Source organism: Motacilla alba, chromosome 14 (genome assembly GCF_015832195.1).
Source record: "Motacilla alba alba isolate MOTALB_02 chromosome 14, Motacilla_alba_V1.0_pri, whole genome shotgun sequence".
In the NCBI taxonomy this organism is placed as follows: Eukaryota; Metazoa; Chordata; class Aves; order Passeriformes; family Motacillidae; genus Motacilla; species Motacilla alba.
Genome location: NC_052029.1, coordinates 14,029,945 through 14,049,853, shown reverse-complemented (window position 1 = coordinate 14,049,853; position 19,909 = coordinate 14,029,945). Strand labels below are relative to the sequence as shown.

At 53.0% G+C, this 19,909-nt stretch overlaps 1 protein-coding gene across 3 annotated transcripts in view; it reads left to right on the top strand.

Annotated features, from left to right (window-relative positions):
• Positions 1 to 2,047: 2,047 nt before the first annotated feature.
• PEMT (phosphatidylethanolamine N-methyltransferase) overlaps positions 2,048 to 19,909 on the top strand; it is a 42,139-nt gene continuing 24,277 nt past the window's right edge. Inside the window, exons 1-2 of one of the 3 annotated variants that reach the window (XM_038151354.1) lie at positions 2,048 to 2,279; positions 4,841 to 4,948. In XM_038151354.1, the coding sequence (XP_038007282.1) occupies positions 4,856 to 4,948 (93 nt within the window). In that variant the 5' untranslated portion in view covers positions 2,048 to 2,279; positions 4,841 to 4,855. Of the gene's footprint in view, positions 2,280 to 2,384; positions 2,537 to 3,130; positions 3,315 to 4,840; positions 4,949 to 19,909 lie in introns of those variants that run through there. The other 2 variants (XM_038151352.1, XM_038151353.1) reach the window with 2 other exon arrangements.

Here is a 19,909-nt window from a genome sequence, read left to right as displayed (position 1 = left end):
TGTGTTTGAAATTTGAAATGCTCCTGAACAAACTGCATCTTGCCAAGCCACAGTGTCCTGCTAACACACATTCAGCATCCTTCACCATGGTGCAATTCCATATTCATCGGGGGCCTCTTGGGACCGTGGTGGGATTTCAAGGGGCACTGAGGGAGTTCATGCTGAGAAGGGACTTGGGAAAGCTGAGGGCAATGTCCTCTTCCTGAGCTCGGTGCTCAGAAAGGGAGAGCTGGATTAAAGGCATGTCGTGGGGAGAAGGGGAGGGAAGGGCACATAAAATCCAGCCTCTGCAGAAAGCCCTCTTTGTCTCCTTCACAGCTGCAGGGATGTGTCCAAGGTGGGATGAAGGCCAGCACAGAGGGGGCCCCACTGCCACAAACAGCTTCTTTCTTTCTTACATGGAAAAACTTCCATGGACAGGGAATTTGGCAGTGGAAATAGCAAGGAGGCTCAAGTGTGATTTGCTGCCCCAAACACAACTGAGCTGGTGGCAGGACACTGGATTCTGCAGCACGTGCCTTCACTGGGGTGGCAGGAGAGACATTTCCATGACAGCCCAGCTCTGCTGACCCTAAATGAGGAGCCAGTGAGACACTTCATCCCCCGGCACCTCCTCACCATCCATCCCTCAGCCAGACCCATTCCTCCTCCCTCTGTGCCACAACACCCTTGTCCTTTCCCAGCTGGCAGCGCTGGCATCACCAGGACACCCTCCCCTTGCAGCCAGGGGGGACAGTTTGGAGATTTCACCCCGCTGATTCCTCCTGGACAGGGACATATTAGCATCTCACACATCCCAGCCACCACTGCTCCCCCCACCGCATCCACATCGCCCTTCCTGCTGCTCCCAGCACCCAGCTGGTGGGACTCAGAACAAACATACAAACATCCTCCCACCTGCTCCTGCAGCCCAGCCCGGGAGATGGCAGAGGCAATAATTACACACTCAGCACAGCAAAATTATCCAGCGCGGGGGAGAAGAGGCTGGAAGCAGCTGGAGATCATCCATGGGGAACGCTGCTCCCACCCGCAGTGCCTCGGTGTGTGCCTCACCCCAAGCCAGCCCAGCTCATGCCGTGAATGTGCTCCCTGGGCCCTGTGTGAGCACCCCGGTGCTGGAGCTGGCGGTGCAGGTGGGGAGGTGGGGATGTGCTGGTGCTCCGAGGGGTTTGGAGCAGCAGAACTAAGGAAGGCTGGCTTCCCGTGGAGACAAACTGGGATCCCTGGGGTCTGCTGAAGTGTATCCTCCAGAGATGCCATTCTCCTGGGGAGGGCTTCAAGTGAGCCATCACTCATGCACACTTTCGGTGCCTGCCAGGACATGAGTACTCGGATATCCTGTCCCTTTCCTGCTCCCATGAGACCTCTGGGAGGGACACTTGCAGCTCATTCACACCAAATTCCTTTTTCAAGAAAATTTATTTCCTTGCAAAGCAGGATCTGCAAAAGCAGAAATCCTCAGGGGTCTACAGGGATGATACTACCCTATTTTCCAGAGAGATCCAGGACTGCAGCCCATGAGGTGCACCAACAAGAAACATCCTAGAGAGGACTGAAGTAAAAAAATAACATGAGTAGTAATATTAACAGCAATAAAAGAAAATATACTGCACTGGCTGAAGGCAGAAGGCTGCAATGAATTGTCCTTAAAATACGTTTAGACTTGGTGGCTTTAGATTTTGCCCTTGAATGAGTAATACTGGTCAAGCAGCATTTAATTTCCTGTGCCAGGGAGCCACTGCAGTTGTTTCCCAGCTCCTGGCCCTGCTGTGAGCACTGAACTGGGACAGGGCAGGGGATGGATAGGGATCACAGACTCATGGAATCACAGAACGGTTTCGGTTGGAAAGGACCTTAAAGATCATCTCATTCCACCCCCAGCCATGGGCTGGGAAACCTTGCCCTAGGCCAGGTCGCTCCAAGCCCAGTCCAGCCTGGCCTGGAACACTTCCAGGCATGGGGCAGTCACAGCTTCCCTGGGCAAAAGGGAATGGGGAGGGATCAGGCAAGGGGCAGGCACGGGAGTTGGCAGGGAACGGGCAGGGGACAGATGGGGGCTGCCAGTGCCTGTCTCTGCCCCCGCAGCAGCGGTGCCCGCTCGGTTCTCGCTCCCTCTCCCACCAGGGCCGTCCCACTCCCAGCCGCCCTCCAGCTCCCGGTGCGGCCCCGGGGGGTCCGTCCCGCCCGCTCCCGCTGCTCCCGCGGGCACGGTCCAAGTGCAGCCGCGGGGCCGCTCTCCGTCCGGCCGCGGCCCGACGCCGTCACGCACCCGCACTGAGGTCAGTGCTGCCCCCGGCCCGCAGGCCCCGGGCCCGCCGCGGCTGCAGGCCCGGCTCCTCCCGGCGGGGCGGGACCGCGGCTCCCGGCAGCGCCACCGCGGGCCCGGCGCTGGGCCCGGGCCGGGGGCGCGGCGGGGGCACCGGCCATGGCGGGGCGGCGCGGGCCGGGCGCGGGGCGGCGGGAGGCGGCGGCGGGCGGGGCCCGGCGCTTCCCGCGGGAGTGCTGCGAGGGGCTGGGCGGCCTGGACTACGGCCAGGTACCGGCGGGCCGGGCGCGGGAGGGAGGGCCGCGGGGAGGGCCCGGCCTGGGGCAGCGGGGGGAGCCCGGGCATGGATCCCCCGCCCCTCCGGTGCCGCCGCGGGGCTCGGCAGGTCCGCAGGGAATCGCCCCCGGGTTGTGCCCGCAGGTGCAGCAGGCCTCGGGATGCTCGGTCCCCGGTTCCCCAGGTGTGCCCACCCCCCTCCCCGGCCCGGTGCCGCCCCGGTCCGAGCGGGCTGCGCTGGCACTGCGCCGAGTGCCCGGGGTGCTGCCAGCGGCTCAGCCGGGTGCCCCTGCAGCCCTTGTAGAAGTGCCCATGCAGCCCTCAGCCAGGTATCCGTTTATCTCTCACTCAGGTGCCCGTACAGCTCTCAGCCAAGTGCCGTTCAGCTCTCATCTAGATGCCTGTATTGCTCTCCCCAAGTGCCCGTGCAGCTCTCCCCCGTGTGCCCGTTCATGTGTCACCCAGGTGGCCGCGCAGCTGTCACCTGGGTGCCTGTACAGCTCTCACCCGGCTGCCCGTGCTGTTCCCACCCTCCCTGACTTCGGGGCTTTGATCAGGCGGGCACCGCTCGCCACGGTCATTGATCCCCCACCGTGGAGGAGGGGGCAAAGTTGAATGTTCTGTGCCTGTTACGTGGCTGTCCCAGCAGCTCGCAGAGACAGCTCATCCCATTAGGGCTCCCCTTTTATCCCGAAAAGCACACAGCCAGGCACAGGCCAATCTGCCTCCCGCCGGCAGCCGCGAATTTGGTTGTTGAGCAGGAGAAAAGAAGGTGAGTGCGATGTTAACGATGGTGCCTGCCAGGAGTTAGTAGGTCAAGAAGCTTTTGTTCAGCCCGTGCTAGCACTGTGCTCAGCACCGTACAAAACGAGAGGAAAGAAGCTGTCCTGGTCCCACGGGATTGCAATTGAAGGGGGATTAGACAGTTCGGCCCCGGTGCCAGCAGCTGCTCGGGTTGTGGCTTGGCAGTTTGGAGGGATGAGGTCTGGTAGGGAAGGGCTGCTCGGGGGTGAAGTAGGGGAGGAGAGGCTGTGGAGGGTGGGAACAGGGAGAGATCGGTCTGGATCAGGCCATGGGGGCTGTTCCCACTGTTCCCTGCCAGCACTGGTGTCCCCAAGGCTCGGATGAAGGAGCCTGGAGGACCTGGGGCAGGGGTGGTTTGAGGGCAGCTGTGAGCCCCTGTGAGGATCCATCCCCCCTTTCCCCAGGGCTGTGCAGTCTTTGCTCCTGCACTTTGCACCTTGGGCAGTCGTAGCTGGGCAGGAGGTGCTGGGAGCGGCTGGATGTGCCCTGGGCCAGCACGGGAGCTGTTCCCACAGCCTTTTCTCTGGGATACGGGAGGTGCTGGGCTTACCAGCTCCTTTCCACGTTCTTCCCAAGAGCCTGTGAGGAGCCAGTGGGAATTTCCCTCCCTGGTGGGGCGGATGGAGCTGATACCTTTTCGAGCTGTGCCTGTCCCCTGACATCCAAAGGTTTTGAAAACACAGCTGTGTTGGGGAAGCCAAAACCTTCCACGTCTTGATGTTGTCGTCTTGGTTTTCTTTCAAGTGAGGGCTGGGCTTGGGATGGGCTGTTTGGTTTTTTGTTGTCAAAGGTTTTGACCAAAAAAAAAAAAAAAAAAAAAAAAAAAAAAAAGCACCCTGGCTGTTTTTCATCCAAATACCAGCACAGGGAGAGGGAGTGTGCAGGGAGAAGCAGCATGGCTTACTGCACGTAAAAATGCTGACAATGTCAGGGAGCTGTCTTGAGAAAAATATCTATTTTTAAAAAGGAGAGCAGTGAGTTTTGAGGGGTTTTTGTTGTTGTCATTAAGACAGGAAATACTTTTGCAGCTCCTTACAGTGCAAATGCATTCCCCCTTGCTGTGGAGGGAGTTTGCATCACTCTGACTTTTGAGACGAGTTTGAAGCTGACACAGTTCATGGCTAGGGGATTCCATGCAGACCAGCATCCCTGGGACAGTCCTGTGTCCCCAGGGACGCTGAGATGCTGTGGAATGGTGCTCCCTCTCCTAAAACACTCCTGAGCTGGCAGCTGAGGACTGGTGCTCATCCTCAGAGCAGCAGTGTCACCTCTGATCCTGGGTCCTGTTGGGCACGCTGTGAGCCCAGTGCCCCTGAGGTTTGGGGGGACAGCTTGGAGAATCCCCCATCTTCCTTCTGGGCTTTGCACCTTGACACAGCACTGTGCAAGCTGTAACAACACGTTGCTTCGGGCTAGTACCAGGTTCGTGTAGCCTTGGGGCAGCTGGTGGCTTTGGTTTGAGGTGAGGTGCAGTAACCATCCCTTCTTGCACAGGTGGATGTGGCAGCCATGGTGCGGCTCTTCGGCTACGTGGATGTGACTGACACTGGCTTCATTGTGGCTGTCCTCTCAATTGCCTTCAACCCTCTCTTCTGGAATGTGGTAAGAACTGCCTTTGAGCCAGCTGCTCCTTTACTCTCAGCCTTCCTTTCCCAGCTTCCTTTGGGAGGAAAAAAACTCTTTTGAGAAGTCTGCTGGGCTGGGTGGGGGGAACTGTGCTAAGTTAGACCTTAGGAGTGGGTGAACAGGGGGCTGTGCTGAAGCTCCTGGGGCTGGGGGTGACTGTGAGGGCTGTCACAGAGGAGGTGAAGGTGGGAGCCAGCTCAGGATACAGAAGGAATTTGGAGCTGAGCTTGGGAGAGGGAGCAGAGCAATCAAACCCATCCTTCAGCCACATGTCTCACCCAGCAGCCAGGCACTGCTCACTAGTGGGACTGAGCATGAATGGCATTAATCCCCATCAGGGTGGCTGCAATGGATATGTTGCCTGCTGCTTCCCCTTGAAATATGTTGGCAGCTGTTCTCGTGGATGGCAGGAAGCAAAAACAGTCAGCCAAAAGTTGGCCTGAAAAAATTCCTCCTCCATCATGCTGCAAAGCCTGGCAGAGAGCTGCAGGGCTGGCAGCAAGCCAGCCCTAGGAGGAGCAGGATACCTGTGCATGGGTGATGTTTGCTGTGGCTGTGGGTGCCACAGTGCTTTGGGAGCCAAGGCTGGAGTAACCTCCACTGCCTGTTACTGCTGTGGTGTGCTGCCTCCTTGCAAAACCTGCAGGAGTCATTGCTAGCCCTGTTCTGGAGCATTCCAGAGCAAATACGCCAAGCAAGAAGCTCAGGCTGGCTGCAGGATGAGGTGACTCCCACCCTGCAGCACCCTCAGCAGCCCAACTGCGGTGCTGGGTTAAACACCCCTGGGAGCACTCCTGGGAATGGGATGCCATCTCAGCCACGACTCCCGGATCCGCCTGCCAAGCCTCCCTGCAGGGATTCTCTCCCTGGAGAATTCTCCTTAAAAAGGCCTTATTTTTCCAGAGGGGAAGGATTCCTCTCTCTCTGAGTGCGGGGGCTCTTGAGATTGTCTCACACTGGGCTTTGGAAAAGGGAGGCTCTACTGGCTGTGAGTCGCTCTGTCGAAGCTCTTTGTTGCAGCCTCTCTAATTTTTCCTGCAACTCGTTATTAAAAAGTCACACGGTGTCTGAAATGCGAGCTGGAATATGCCACATTATTTCGACTGCAGAGTCATCATTTAGCATAAAGAATCAGTGAACAAGAAGATTCAGGATGTGGTCTCTGGGGGGAGAGGCTGGCTCCAGCGAGAAACTGCATGAAAGGCGAAGAAAAAAGTACTTTATTAGCATCTGCTGCTGTGCCTGCAACTCGTGGGACGCCTGCAGCTTGGGAAATAGCATTGCTTTTTGGATCAGGGGCTTGGCTGCTGTTAAAGGACAGGGAAAGCCGATGTAAGAGCAGGAAGTTTGCTGCTCTTCGCTGCTGTTGTCCCCTCGCAGGGACTGGAGAACGGCACCGTTGGCAGCAGGTGGCACTCCAAGCCAGACGAGCAGGAGGTGTGAGTGAGCAGCCTGAGCTGAGTGTTGGGGAGAGCTCTGAGCGTGGCATTCCGTGTTTCTCCATCTGGAATGGGCCGGGTGGGTCTTGCAGTCCATGTGCCTCCATCCTTGCTCTGCCCAAGCCACCCAGCATCTCCCTCGTGTTTGCAGTCCCAGTGTGTGGCTCACACCAGGCAATGCTGGAAGGCTCTTGCAGGCAGTCTGTGGGTCCTGCAGCCCTAAACAAGCCCCCACTGTGGGGTACATTTCAGCAAGAGTGGCCCTGGCTATCCTTGGATTTTCCCTGACCTCCTTCCCATCCTTTTATCCATGTGGTCATTGTCCCCTCCCTGCACCCAGCCAGCAGCTCTTCTTTGTTTCTCTACATCCCTGCACAGGCTCTCTCTGTCCCTGGCTGTTTGAGTTCCTTCCCAGCAGCTAGGATTGCTCCTGCATCTGAATTACTCTGGGTTTCCAAGAGCTTCAGTGCAAAGACAGGAATTCTGCACAGTGCCAGGCACTCTTTGCTCTCTCTGCTCAATAACTAATGTGGGATGCTGGTCAAAAATCTCTCCTGTGCATGAAATTCCTGATTTGGATTGAAATTGGGTGGTGATGCATTGATTTAGTTCAGTGTCTTAATTCCCTGTTTCTGCTGAACTCCAGCCAGCTCTTCCTCTTCCAAAGTTTGGCGCTGGGTTGTCCTTGCCTCTGAGTAGATTTGTGGTGGGGAAACCTTGGCTCCCTGCAGTGCTTGGGTCACAGAGAGGCACATCCCAAGGCCTTGATCGCAGCAAGGTGACCTGATGAGCACCAGGCATGTTTCTCTGGGACAAAGCCTGTGGAGTTTGGGGATGAAGCGTGAACTCTGGAGGCTGTGGAGGAGCATGGCATGATGCTTGTCAGGTTGGTGGATGTACTTTAGGTAAGAGCAGTTTTGAGGATCAGAGTGTAAATGGGGCAATTTGCAGACTCCAGCTGGGCTGGGCTGATGCTCCCTCCTGTTCTCTACAGGGAAGAAAAGCTCTTCCAGAAGGTCTCAGGACTCACAATTCCCACCTTCCTCCCTGCAGGCATGTGCAGAGGGTAGCAGCAATGTCTCCCCAGGGCCACTTGCTGCATTTCCTCACCAAACTCTGGGCTTGCACCCCCTCCTCTGCTTCCACCCCCTTCGTGCCAGTTAAAATCCTGCCTGTCCCTGGACAGGTTATATTGTCCATGGCACAGCCTGAATGTGTTCCTGCACTATTTTCTAGTTTTTCTCATATTTTTTTCCTTTCTCCTGCTCTGCTGTCTCTGCTTTCCCACCCTCCGTGTCTGTTATGAGAGGAGCTACTGGGAGCTGTGGTCCCACAGGAGGCAGGGTGCAGGTGAGGTCTCAAAAAGAAGCAGCAGAGCCGTTTTGGGAATGAAATCACATAAAACTCCCCAAGGATGTTCAGTGCAGCCAGGAGACCTGAGCTACTGTGGGGCTGTAGAGGGGCACCCAGCAAGGAGCAGGCACATCTCTGGAGCTGTGCCATAAAACGTTAATGAGGCCAGAGCAGCAGGAACTTCAATAAATCCCATCTGTGTTTGGAAAGCCGCAGAACGATGGGAGAAACTTCTCATCCCTTGGTAGCTAAGGAAGGCATTCAGTAAAAACTCCTCAGGGACAAACATTTTCAAGCCAAGAGAGGCAGATAACCTGCATGCAGGAGGCTCTGAAGAGCTGGCTGAGCCTTGGCACACGAGGACTTTCTAGAAAGCTGGAAGGTTTCTGTCACTCCCAGTAGCAGCCAGGCATAGCCATGAGGCCGGCAGTCTGACGTCCATCACCACGCAAGTGAGTTTTAAGTGGGGAGTGCATCCATCAGCAATCTTTTCTTGATTTGAGCCTCTTAAAAATTTAGGTCTGGCGTCATGGACTGATTTAGAAATGGCTCATCTTCAGCTGGCGCACTCACTCCTCCCGTCACCTCTGGTCACCCCCGAGAGACACCCGTGTGCCTCACAGGAATCTGCAGGGTGAAACCTCAAATGTCACAGCTAGGAACGGGTTTGGTGTGATTTAGCATGATTTTAAAGAAAATAGACCCCATCAGACAGTGATTTTATTCTTCAAGGTTGCAGCTTTTCCTGTTCAGGGTAGCACGATCTCTGTTCTAGACTTCTGTCAAGCGTTTAAGCTGCATGAGGTTTTGATTAAAGAAGGAGTTGCACAGGGACCTGGGCTGACAACGCCTGGCTCCTGATGGATGTGAATCTCTTGGTTCATTTATTTTTAATTTCCCATCCTTTTCTCCTTCTTTGGAGACTGGAGGAATCTGCCTAGTGGGTAAGAAGTGCTTGCACTGGGAGGGAGGGGGGAGATTGCAGGCACTGGCTGTCTGATTTCACCTACCTCTGACCACTTCTTGCTAAACTTGGAGGAAGGTGCCTGGCCCACAACATCCCCACGCTGCTGGGAAGTAGACGGAAGCTGAGGAGATGCCAGGATTCAAACCTCAATGAGCCAAAGCCTGAGAAACCTTTTGGGGACAGGATGAAAAAGCCTGATGCTGGGAGATTTCAGCAGCTCTCGCTGCCTGTCTTAGAGAAGGAAAGGATTGAGCTGTGGCTTGATGGTGGTGTGTCAGCACCTCGCTGGGGAAAGGAAATTGCAGGGTATAAAATAACTGTGTGAGGGCTGGGATGGCAGCAGAGCCTTGCAGGGAGTACACCTCAGTCACTTGAAGTTTACAGGACCGGGACATGAATGAATTGAGGGAATTCAATATTTTTTTTTCTGGCCTTCAAATTCTGTCAACCTACGAGACTTTTGTGGGCTCCCCCACAAACCTTTGCCTTCCTACAGCTGCAGGGGAGAGCAGAAAACAGCCCTCAACCAGCTTCTGGAAAGTGCTTTTAGACCCCATCGTAGCAGCCACGGCACAGCAGCGATGATTATCTGCTTATAACAGATGCTAGATCAATAGCAGGGCTTCAAGCTACGCTGCAAGGCAATTGACTGCAGAAAGTGTTTCTTTATTGGGGTAAAGCTGGGCTTGCAACGAGGCTCAGATCCGCTCTTACATCTCCGGTCTTAAAATGTCACCACCGGCTCTGATGCCTTTCATCCTTTGTGCAGGGAGAGAACGCACATTATTCATAATTGGACTCTCTACCAGGCAGCAATAGCCATTTTCATTTCCTACAATAGCTGAGAAAGAGTGAGGATTTGCCTTTTTTTTTTTTTTCCCATCTCCCAAATAGCATTTAGTGGCAATTTTATTCCGAGTGACTTGGTAACGCTTTCACTCCGGCAGCGAGGGCTCCTCGGCGCCGCTGTAACGCACGGAAGCGGATGGCATCGATTCCCCAGCTCTCGTAACAGAGCCAGTCCTGCCTGAGTGTGGAACACCAGGCCTGTTTGTCTCCTAAATTTAGCTTTTCCAGCGTGTTGGCACCGCTGTGAGCCTCGTAACAAGCGCCAGAACTGGGTCGCACCCTCCGGCGTGCCGGCTGGACTGGCACAATTAGGAGCGCTGTCACCTTGAGGGAGAGGCACATCCTTCGTCCCAGCACTGCTTCCCACAGCCTCCCAGCTGGAGGTGGTGGTGTTTTCATCTAAATCCTCTTGAAGAAGCTGTGCGGTGTATTTTTATGATGTCCCTGCAGGCTGAGCTGCCTGTGGTGGGGGTATGGTGGAGCCCAGCCCGGCCAGGCAGCTGTGAGCTGAGATGCTTTGTCTGTGTGTCGAGCTGGGCACGGTCTCAGGGCTCTGGGTGAGGTGGTGACAGTCATTCCAGCAGCTGCCCACCCACTGTGCACGGGTACCTGCCAAGGCAGGCTGTGCTTGGGAAGCTGAGCCATTTCTGTGCCTGTTCCTTGAGTGAATTTGGGATCCAGCTGGTGTGTGACGTGCCAGCTCAGCATTTCTCAAAACCAAGGTCAGAATCTGCCTCTCACCTCACAGCTGACCCGATAGGCAGCCTCCTTTTTTTAGCATCTGCAGAGTGCTTCTCTGAAAACTTTGGTCTTTGTTGTATATACTGGACTTCTCTTGTTTGGTATTTTAAAAATAAACTGCAGGCTTCTGGCAGCCCTGCTGGAGTAAGTCAGCACACACACAAAAGATGAAAAAAAAAAGATTTAAGCCAAGAGTCTTGTTTCCATATGGGATCAGAGGATTATCTGTAGACTCTGGAAGCTGGAAGAGGCCCTTTCTTCTCCATCCTGCTCCATCCCTCTCCTGCCAGCCTGCTGCTAAGCCTTCTCACGTGCAAGTCTGTGGCCACCTGTGTCTCACGGGACAAGGGAAAAGGTGCAGCTGGAAGCAGAAAAGAAAGTGGTTTTATCTACCCAGAGCAGCAGGTGTGGAAGAGGCAGCTCCTCCTGCGTGGCCCTGGGCTGTGGCAGTGTTTGTGCATAGCCTGGGGACTGGGAGCTGCTGGAGCCCCGAGGGGAGAAACCCACTGGCACCCTTGGAATGTCAGTGATCCAGGGGCTGGGCAGGGGCCTGCCACAATCACAGACATGAGCTGGGTGTATTCCAGCTGTGCCGTGGCACGGGCTGCTTAGCAGAAGCCTGCCCAGTTCCCAGAAGGATGTGATCTCCCAAAATAGGCTGTTTTGCTGGAGAAATGCAGACACACAGTGTGCTGGGTGCTCTTGGGAGGTTATTTCTGTAAGCCCCGCTGCTGTGCTTCCATCAGGATGCAGCTGCATCTTCTGCATGTCTGGAGACTCACGGTGGGGAGGGAGTCCTTGGGGTTTCATGGTGAGGGTGCTGACTCTGGCTTGTGGCACGCTGGTGGCACCCCAAAGAAAATGTCACCTCGTTTTCCCTATTTTTCCCCTCCTGGATGAACTCAGAGGGGACACATCTCCAGTTGCTCACAGGGCAGCAGCAAATGGGTAGGAAAGTAGATTAGTAAATCACTAAAGCAAAACCCTCCGTGTGTTTTCCACCTCTATAATGACCTCAGTGACATGTGCAGCTGGACGTGGCTCTTGGCAGGAGCATCCCACATCCCTGCTCTCCTGAGTGCGACACCAGATACTTCAGCAGCCTGATCAAAGCAGTGCTTGTTAGACATTGGTTCCTTGTAAATATTAGGAACCTCATCTTAATTAAAGCAAACAAGTATGTGCAGCCTCCCAGGCTGCCTGCCTGCATCAGCCCCCTTACATTCCCCTTCCTGAGGGATCCTGACAGAGCTTTAAAACCCCTGTACCCAAACCCAGGGGAAAAAGTTGATTTTTGGAAGCTGGTGCTGGTGTGTTTTGTTGATGGAGGACATGAGCTGTGGATACAAGAGTGTGCCTGGGTTGGTTGATATGTGGCAGAGGATGGGAGGAGCAGTGCACTGACTGTACAGAGCAAGGAGTTTTGATTTTGGAGGGTGACCCCAACTAGAGGAAGGGCTGTGGAGCTGCTGCATGAATTTTCCTGTTCCCTACCAAGCCATCTGAACTTCTGTGCTTGCTCCCGTGCAGGAATGAGGTGCAACTTTCTGAGGAAGTTAAAAATTTGGTTTCCAGAAAACACCTGCTCATGCACATGGCTTCATCAAACTGCCCTGCTCGTCCAGTGGGTATTGAGGTCAAGGAGACGAAGACTGGTGGGAACTCTTGGTTTTCCCACGTGTCATTGAAATCATGAACCTCTGTGGTGAAGTACAGACTCACCTGGATTGTACAATATCTTACTTGTTTTTTCCTTTGTGAAAACTTTCTTTGTTCCCTCTTTTTACTCCTCCAGACCAGGGATGATGCAGCCGTGGGCTCATTCTGCAGGTCCACATGTGCAAGCTCTGCTTTGTCTGGCTGAAGGGTTTTCACTTGCTATCTCTGTAGGCACATTTTTGGTGTGATCCTTTTTTGTACTTTGGGGAAGAAGAAGGCTATGAACAGCTCACAGCCCTGAAGAGGGTGAAATGGAGATGGGTTTTAGCAATTTTCTGTGCTCTTGGCTGTTGCGGGGAAGCCTGACCGTCAGGGCTCCCAGAACGCCTTCGTCACCTCCTTTGTACCGTGGGAGGTTTGCTCATTATCTGGTTTCTGCTTCGCTTATAAAAGAAGCTGTAATTGTAGCAGCTCCTTGCCATAAAAGCAGAAGGACATTTTCTGTGAAGGAAAGTGTACATGCAGCTTTTATGATCCTTTACAGTACTTCTTCTGCCCGCTTTTCTTGCCTCCTGCCCTTTGTCCAGCATCATCTCTGTGCCTGCCTGCTGCTCAGCGTGACCACCTCTGCCTCAGACCTCTTCTTTGCACCTTTTAGATAGAAAAAGTTGGGCATCCTCCTTGTCAGTGCTGTTGAGTGAAGGGAAGAAAGACCCCAAATCCCCCCATGTAGTCCGGTGTTCCAGTTCCTGCCTCTTCCCTCAGAGCTGACAGCCCAATAGCCAATGCTCAATCTGCATCACCCCAGGCAGGGTTTTGGCCTGGGGAAGAGAACCTTGTCCATCTGTCTGTGACTGAGGTGTCCATCTGGAACAGGAAGTAATACCAAATCTGATCACTTAGAGGCACACATGCCTGTTCCTATAAAAAGCCAGAATGACCTCAGAGGAGATACTGTATTTTTAACTATGAAGCATTCCTACTAAGTGCCCTTTCCTGTTTATTTTTACCAGGACGTTGTTGTAATGACTGCAGACTTACTCATTTCATTCCCAAGGCTGGAGAGCAGCATTGAATTAGTTTCATTCCGAGATTTTGTTGTACAATCATTTTCCAGAGACTGATGTACTCGGAAGCCAAAGCGGGTGGATTGCCCAACGCAGGAGCATTACTTTTCTTCCTGTATCCATTCAGCTTTGGCCACTGGTGTGGATTTGAGTAGATCCATATCTGGAAGGACTTGCTCAGCTCTGTCCAGGAGGAGAAATTTCTAGTAGAAGTTTGTGGAGCAAAAGGCTGTGAGAATCTTTGAGCACTGGATGCAGGGCTGGTGTCTGTATCCCAGCACTGGGCTTTGAGGTTGAAGGAAGAGGAAGGAGCTTCCCTGGGATGCAGATCACAGGATCTGAGGATGACTGAGTGTTCACTTGCCTTTTGGGTACCTTTTCTTGCCTTGAACAGATGAACAAATACCATGGGGCATGTGGTTACACCCATCCACACCCAGAGGAACCCCAGTGCTGACACCGGAGGAATCCAGTGGTTGTGTTTAACCCTTCAGGCTGTTATTACCTGTTGTGCCTGTGTGTTGGACATCTCATCCCTGGGCAGAGGGGAACAGAGCCCGCGTTACATAAAGATCACATTGTCCCTCTCTATTGTTGCTGCTGACAGCAGCATGGCAAACATGCGTGTTCTCAGTGGGAAATGTTCCCAGGGGAGCTTAACACGGAGCGTGGAACATGATCTGTCCAGCTGGGAGAGGACAGGAGGCCCTTCCAGACGAAATCAGTGCTTTGCTGAGCATGGCCAGTGCAGCCAGTACCTCTATTCCAACAACCTCTCACTCCTCTGTGAAGGAGTATCGGATTTCTCTTGCATTTTGTGCTCTCTGAGGTGGATTTATTTTTTTCTCCCCCCTTCCCTGTCCCCCTCCCATCACAGCTCCTGAGGGAACGATGAGCGGGTACACGCTGTCCAGAGGATGGGTGTGTTGGGACTCCTTATTAGCAGACTTATTCTAGAGAATTAAACCCTAATTTCACGAAAGGGCAGCAAGAGAGAGGCTGCAGCTCTGGGAGAAGCTGAGATGGCTTTGTGTGTTGCTTGCAAATAGCATAAGAAGTCGTGGTCTGAGCCTGCTGGTCCTGGTCACTGGGGTATTGTGACCAAAAGAGTAATTGCTGTGTTTCTTTTCTATTTAAAACAAAAATTACGAAGTCGTCTACAAGGAAACCAGCCATGGCTCCTCTACCGTGCTGTCACTTGTGCCTCTGCTTGTTTATGGTTTCAGGCAGGGCAGAATGTTCCTATTCCTCTTCCATTTCATCTTTTTACCACCTCTCTGCAAAGTGTTCCTCTGCGCTGCCTGTCATTGTTTCTCCCTGAATTAATTGTTGTGTGTAATTGTGACCTGCTGCAGGACGCTGCCTTGCTCTATTAGAGAGAGGTGCTAATGAAGAACACTGGGTACCACATTACAGGGGAGCAAGGCTCAGCTCTCCAGGACATGTACTGGCTGTACTGTTACTGCCTGCCCAGCAGAAATGGTGTTTTTGTCTCATCACTCACTGGCTAATGATTGTAATTTTTACTTGCTGGGAAACTCTGAATATTATGGACTTCATTAGCAGATACATGAGATGCTACCAGACCTGCATAAGGGGGAGAGAGGAAGAAAACAACCCCTGCGTGGAGGCAATTTTGTTATTTATCTGTAGCAGTAGAAGGGATGCAGAATTAGTGGGGGATTCGGCAGCGTGGCTAATGAGCTGGGCTGAGCTGGAATTCAAGCAAACCTATTAAGGAGAGCAAACTGCAAAGATGATGCCCAGTCCTGAAAACCTGCACATCAAACACAGGATCCAGGCAGTGCTGGGATGGCTCAGCTGCTTTATCTTCCTCTGTGTGGGGCTGGGTGTTTTTGTGTTGCTGGGTTTGTGTCTCTGGAGGCTGCTGCTTGCTGTCACCCACAGCCTTTCTCTATCCCCTTCTCTCCTGCCAGCTCCTGCTTACTCATACATTGGGTGAATTGAAGCTTCTGATTTAATCTTTAAGACAACAGAGCCAGAGTATTTTCACTCACATGGGCCACAGCTCCTTGAGTAATTGCCTGAATTGAAATATTGCAGCATCCAGCCCTAGCTTTCGGTTGCAGGCAGTGTGACATCTGCAGGTTGGGCTGGCTGGGGACACTGGCTGCTCACAGTGGTACCTGAACCTGTATCTGCAATTAAATACAGGTCATACAGGAGAGAAAGAAACACTTGATTTAGCTGACACCCCCAGTATAGCTTTACACAGTCTCTTTGCAGTGAATCAGAGGCTGCAAGTAATGTCAGTTGTTAGGTGACCTCAATCTCCTTTTACCTGGAGCCCACGAAGCCTTGTTTCAGTTCAGGAACAGGATTTCCTACATAGCACACTCTGGCTGAAGATTGAGCATTTTCACTCCACCTAGAATAACTGCTTTTTAATCAGGCTGAACTTATTTGCAACAGTGATAGCAATTGGAACTAGAGGTTTGCAGCAGCGTTGGGAAGCTTTGAGGAGCAGAATAGATGCTTCATGATGCAGATAAAGCTTTATCTCCGCATTTTAAACCAAACCCAAGGCTCTGAAGTGAATTCAGAGGGACTTGACCTCAGCACTGTGATCCTTTGGGGTCCAGGGCCTCGTTTGGAAATAACACAACTGAACTGAGGCGCGAAAGTAAAAGGTCTTAAAAAAAAAAGAGAGAGAGATGTTTATCTTGTAACGTGGCATTTGTACTGAGTCCTTGCTGACAGTGTGGTGCAGCAAAGAGCTTGTCTTCCTAAATCTGTGCCAGTTCAAACATCGTCAGTGCTATTGTTGGATCGCTTTGTTTGAAAATGGGTCTGTTGGGTAGAGGGCCTGGTTCAATGAAAGCAGCTGTGTAGAGCACTTCAGGCTCTTCCTCAGCTTTGCTTTATTTAGGGCTGCATGAGTACAAGCAACAGGAAAAAATCCCATGCAAATACAGGATGTGATGTGGGCAGAATGTTCTCAGTCACTCAGGAGACTGGCACACACCTTTGCTTCTGGTTTGTTTATGAGAGTGCCTGCTATGGGCTGCCTGTTTCCAATCTGTTTGCCCCAAGGAAAACACTCTGAGCTTCAGAGAAACGTGTGAAAATACAAGGCTTGTGGTTTTCTGGATGGGGACTGTGTGCAGTGGGAAGCTGAGTGTGGGCCAAGTCATCTGGGCATGGAAGATGAAAAGAAATCCGGCAAACGCTTCACCGTCCTGCTCACGAGATGCTCATCTGGCAGCACTTACCTTCCCTCTGAGCTCCAGCAGAGCCCCACATATTTGTGTAGGGGAAATTTCTGCCTTTCCCTAATCTCAGGGGATTACTTTATTTGGTTGCATTCCTGGTTTAGAAGAGCTGGGTGTGTCCCAGCTGCTCCCCATTCCCCCATTCAGCCCATGTCCCTCCCACTGTTGGGCCATCCCTTCCACGGCCCAGGATGGAACTGGAGAGGTCCTTCCCCATCCCGTGCTGTGCTCTGGAGAAATCATTATTTCACAAATAGTTTTTCCATGGGATTTGCTGGCTGGGAAAATCGGGTTGGGCTGAGCCCGATTCCCTGTGGCGGGAGCACATTGCCCTTCCCCTTCGCTCTCGGGGAGCTGATCATAAGGGCTCCCCATGCCCACGCTCAGAATTAATTAACACAGCTCATTCTGGGTTATTGAAATCACCTGCCTTCAGCTTGCAGCTCTTTGGACATAAATCATGAGCTCTTTGCTTTGAGGAGAAACTGTTCGGATTTTGTGTTGGAAATTGCTAGCAAATACAGCCCATATTCTGTGTCATTTTTGTTTTTATTGAAGAGGAGAGGATGTGGCTCATGGAACATCGATGGACCCAGGCTGCCTTGGCACACACTAAGCAAGCGCTTGTTTTCATTGCAGCCAGCTAATGAGATCCTACTTTGACAAATCACATAAACACTATTAGAGAAATGAAATTTTTTATCTCACTCTTTATCATGAGTGGATTCAAGGTAAAGGCTCGTATGGAGGTAATCTGGAGGGATAACTCTGAGGTAAAGCGTACCTAGTCTTTATGAAACCCTTATCTGTTTACCTGCAGACTTGTTTTGTTTCCCCAGCTCAAGGCTGTTAGCTGAGGTGACCTGTGCCGTTTCAGTCCAATTACTTTCACTAGGCATGGGTGCAGGGAGGGTTGTTTTTTAGGCTAAAAGTGGTGGAAGCAGGCTGGGTTACTTGAATATCCTTCCGCTTCTTTAGAAGTGGAGTCACCTTATTCTTCTCCACATGTCAAAGTGCTCAGACTGGACCCTGTTGACCTCCTCACTGGCAGCATTCATGAGGACAGAGTCACTAGAAGAGGCACTCCAGCTTATGTTTCATCCTCTTAACTTGCTGGTTTGAGTGATGGGGACTGTAGACAGTGAGGGTTTGTCATGCTGTCTCATTTCGCTTCAGCTTTTTGGTTTTGGAGAGCAGCCCACCCTGCTCCCTGCTTCTAGGTAGTTCTCTTCTTCAGCACTTGGATGTTCTCCTTTTTTTTTTGAAGCCCTTTGTGTGTTCCAAACCCCATGTTCCACTGTGAGAGCCTGCAGACTTGTGGTTTTTCTCTGTGCAGCTCTTTGTCACCTGGGTGTGCAGCCCCAGTGTTCCAGCTGGCTGTTCCTCACCTCGGTGTCCTTGCACAGCCAGGCCACACATCGCCTTGTCTCTCCAAAATCCCTCTCCTGTTTCTTTTGGCTGGAACAAACAACAAACCCCCCATCCAGAGCCAGTGAAAGGCAATGGAAAAATCCTCCTTGCGTCAAATCGACGCCTGCCTTTCCAAACTGAAAGCCCTTGGCAGACGTGGAGGAGCTGAGCTGTGCTGCTCAGCTGCGGCTCCCTGACAACTCTTACTGCCATCACACCAGTGAGGGAATGGGAAAGGGGAAAACCTTAACTGGTGTAGCTTGCTGGGGAGAGCTGGATGAGCCAGTCTGTCCCCATCTCTAGGGACACTTGCCAGCCCTCAAACCAGGGTGCTTGGAGCCTCCAGGCTCTGCCTCCACGTGCACGGGCACAGACTGTCACCTGTTGTCCCCAGCGCCTGTTGCTTGCCATCAAACCACCTCTGGGTGCATCTTTTCTTGGGGTATTACCAGGAAAAAGCCTTTACAAGCTCCATGGACACAGTCCTCAGCCTGCTTTGCCTCACAGCTCACATGAAACCATTAAGATGCTGCTTGTCTCTTCTCATATCAGTTCAATGTTTTAATTGCACGAACTGGAAGCTGCTGCTCCAGTACTTGGTGGGGGGAACTTCACAAGGCTTTAATCATTTGCTAAAAAGCTTTCAGGCTGCATTACCATCTGATGGCTCTCTGTAATAGAGAGCCTGTGAGTTGAGAAACCTTCAGAGAAGTAACAGCCTCTGCATCAGGTAGCCCAAAGCTGCCACCGTTTTTCCTAGTGCAGGCAGGAAGCAGCAAAGCAAAGTGGAGCCCACTGGGATGCTGGCAGGAGCTTGGCAGCTGTGACAGCTCCTGCAAGGCACTGTGCTGGCAGGAGGGGCTCAGAGCCCCATGGTGGTCTCCTGGTTGCCCCAGGTGCCAGCTTCTCCTCCTGGGCAGTGTCCAGTGGGGGTGGCTCAGCCTCCAGCTCTGCAGTGTCAGCTTTCCATGGTTTAGTGCTTGATGCTCCCACCCCACCAAAGGGACAGCAGGTGATGGCACGTGGGATAAAGGCTGCTGGGTGATCTGCTGGCCCCAGCGGAGGAGCACAGCTGAGAGCTGGTGGTTCCCAGCCCAGAAGAGGTGGAGGGTGGGGAATGCCTGAAGGACTGACCTGCTAAAGGCTGGAGGAGGGAACACACCCGATGGTGCCCTGTGTTGGGTGGGAATCACCGAGCAGCGATGGGCACTGGGGTGGGCACACAGGAGTCCCCACAGCCCAGCTCAGCCCTGCCCGTCTGCCAGGCCCTGCCCATGGGGTGGCTTTGGGGCTCTTCTGGGTTAAACACCCCTTCCCAGGGCCATGTGCCCACCCAGGGCTGGCCTGGTGCTCCCACCAGCACTCAGGGAAGGAGTTTTGTGCTTTGTATCGGCGGCGCCGCTGTGCCAGGAACGTGACTGCAGGGAGGTGACAGCTAATTGCTGCAGCGAGTCAAGGACTGTTTAAGCAGCTAATTAATTCCTCCTAATCAGCCCTTGATCTGTTGAAAACTGCATGGCATTATCTCCTCTGCTGCAACACCTTGATAATTCCTGTCTGAATGGCCTTCATGGAGAACATATTTAAATAAACTCAATAGAGATTTCAGACAGATAGCAACTATAATTACCAGCTTGTACAAATTAAAACCGTGGTTTGTTCTGTTCTTTTCCTCCTGCCTTCGCTGCCCAGAGCTCCTGCTAATCATGTTCCTGCTGCCAGTGGCACGCAGGTCCCCGGGGCATTTTCTGCACATGCCTTTGGAAAGCCTGTGCCTGGTGCTGGGGTGGGCTGATGTGGCTGCACATGGGCACATGCCAGCCTCGGGTGGTGTCATTCCTGTGCCAGGGGCTCGGTGCTGTCCTGGTGAGCTGCAGGAACAGCCCCCACACATCCCATGGGGTGCCCATGCACGATCCTCCCCAGGAGCAGCCCTGCAGTTTCCCCTCCTGTCTCTCCTAAGCTTTGCAACCTCCTGGAAACACAGAATTTTTCTCACCTAGGAGGGACTCGCTCAGCCAAAGTGATGCAGGCTGTCAGGGTGGCCACAGTGTCCACCTGGTGCTGTTGGTGCTCCCCCTTGGCACTGCTCTGTCTGCTCTGAGTGCTGCTGGCTGCAGCGGGGCTCCAGCCCTGCGTTAGGAGGGATAAGGTCAGGCCACACTCATTTCCTCCCCATCCACTTGGGACTGCGAGAAAGGCTGGCTCCTCTGGCATTT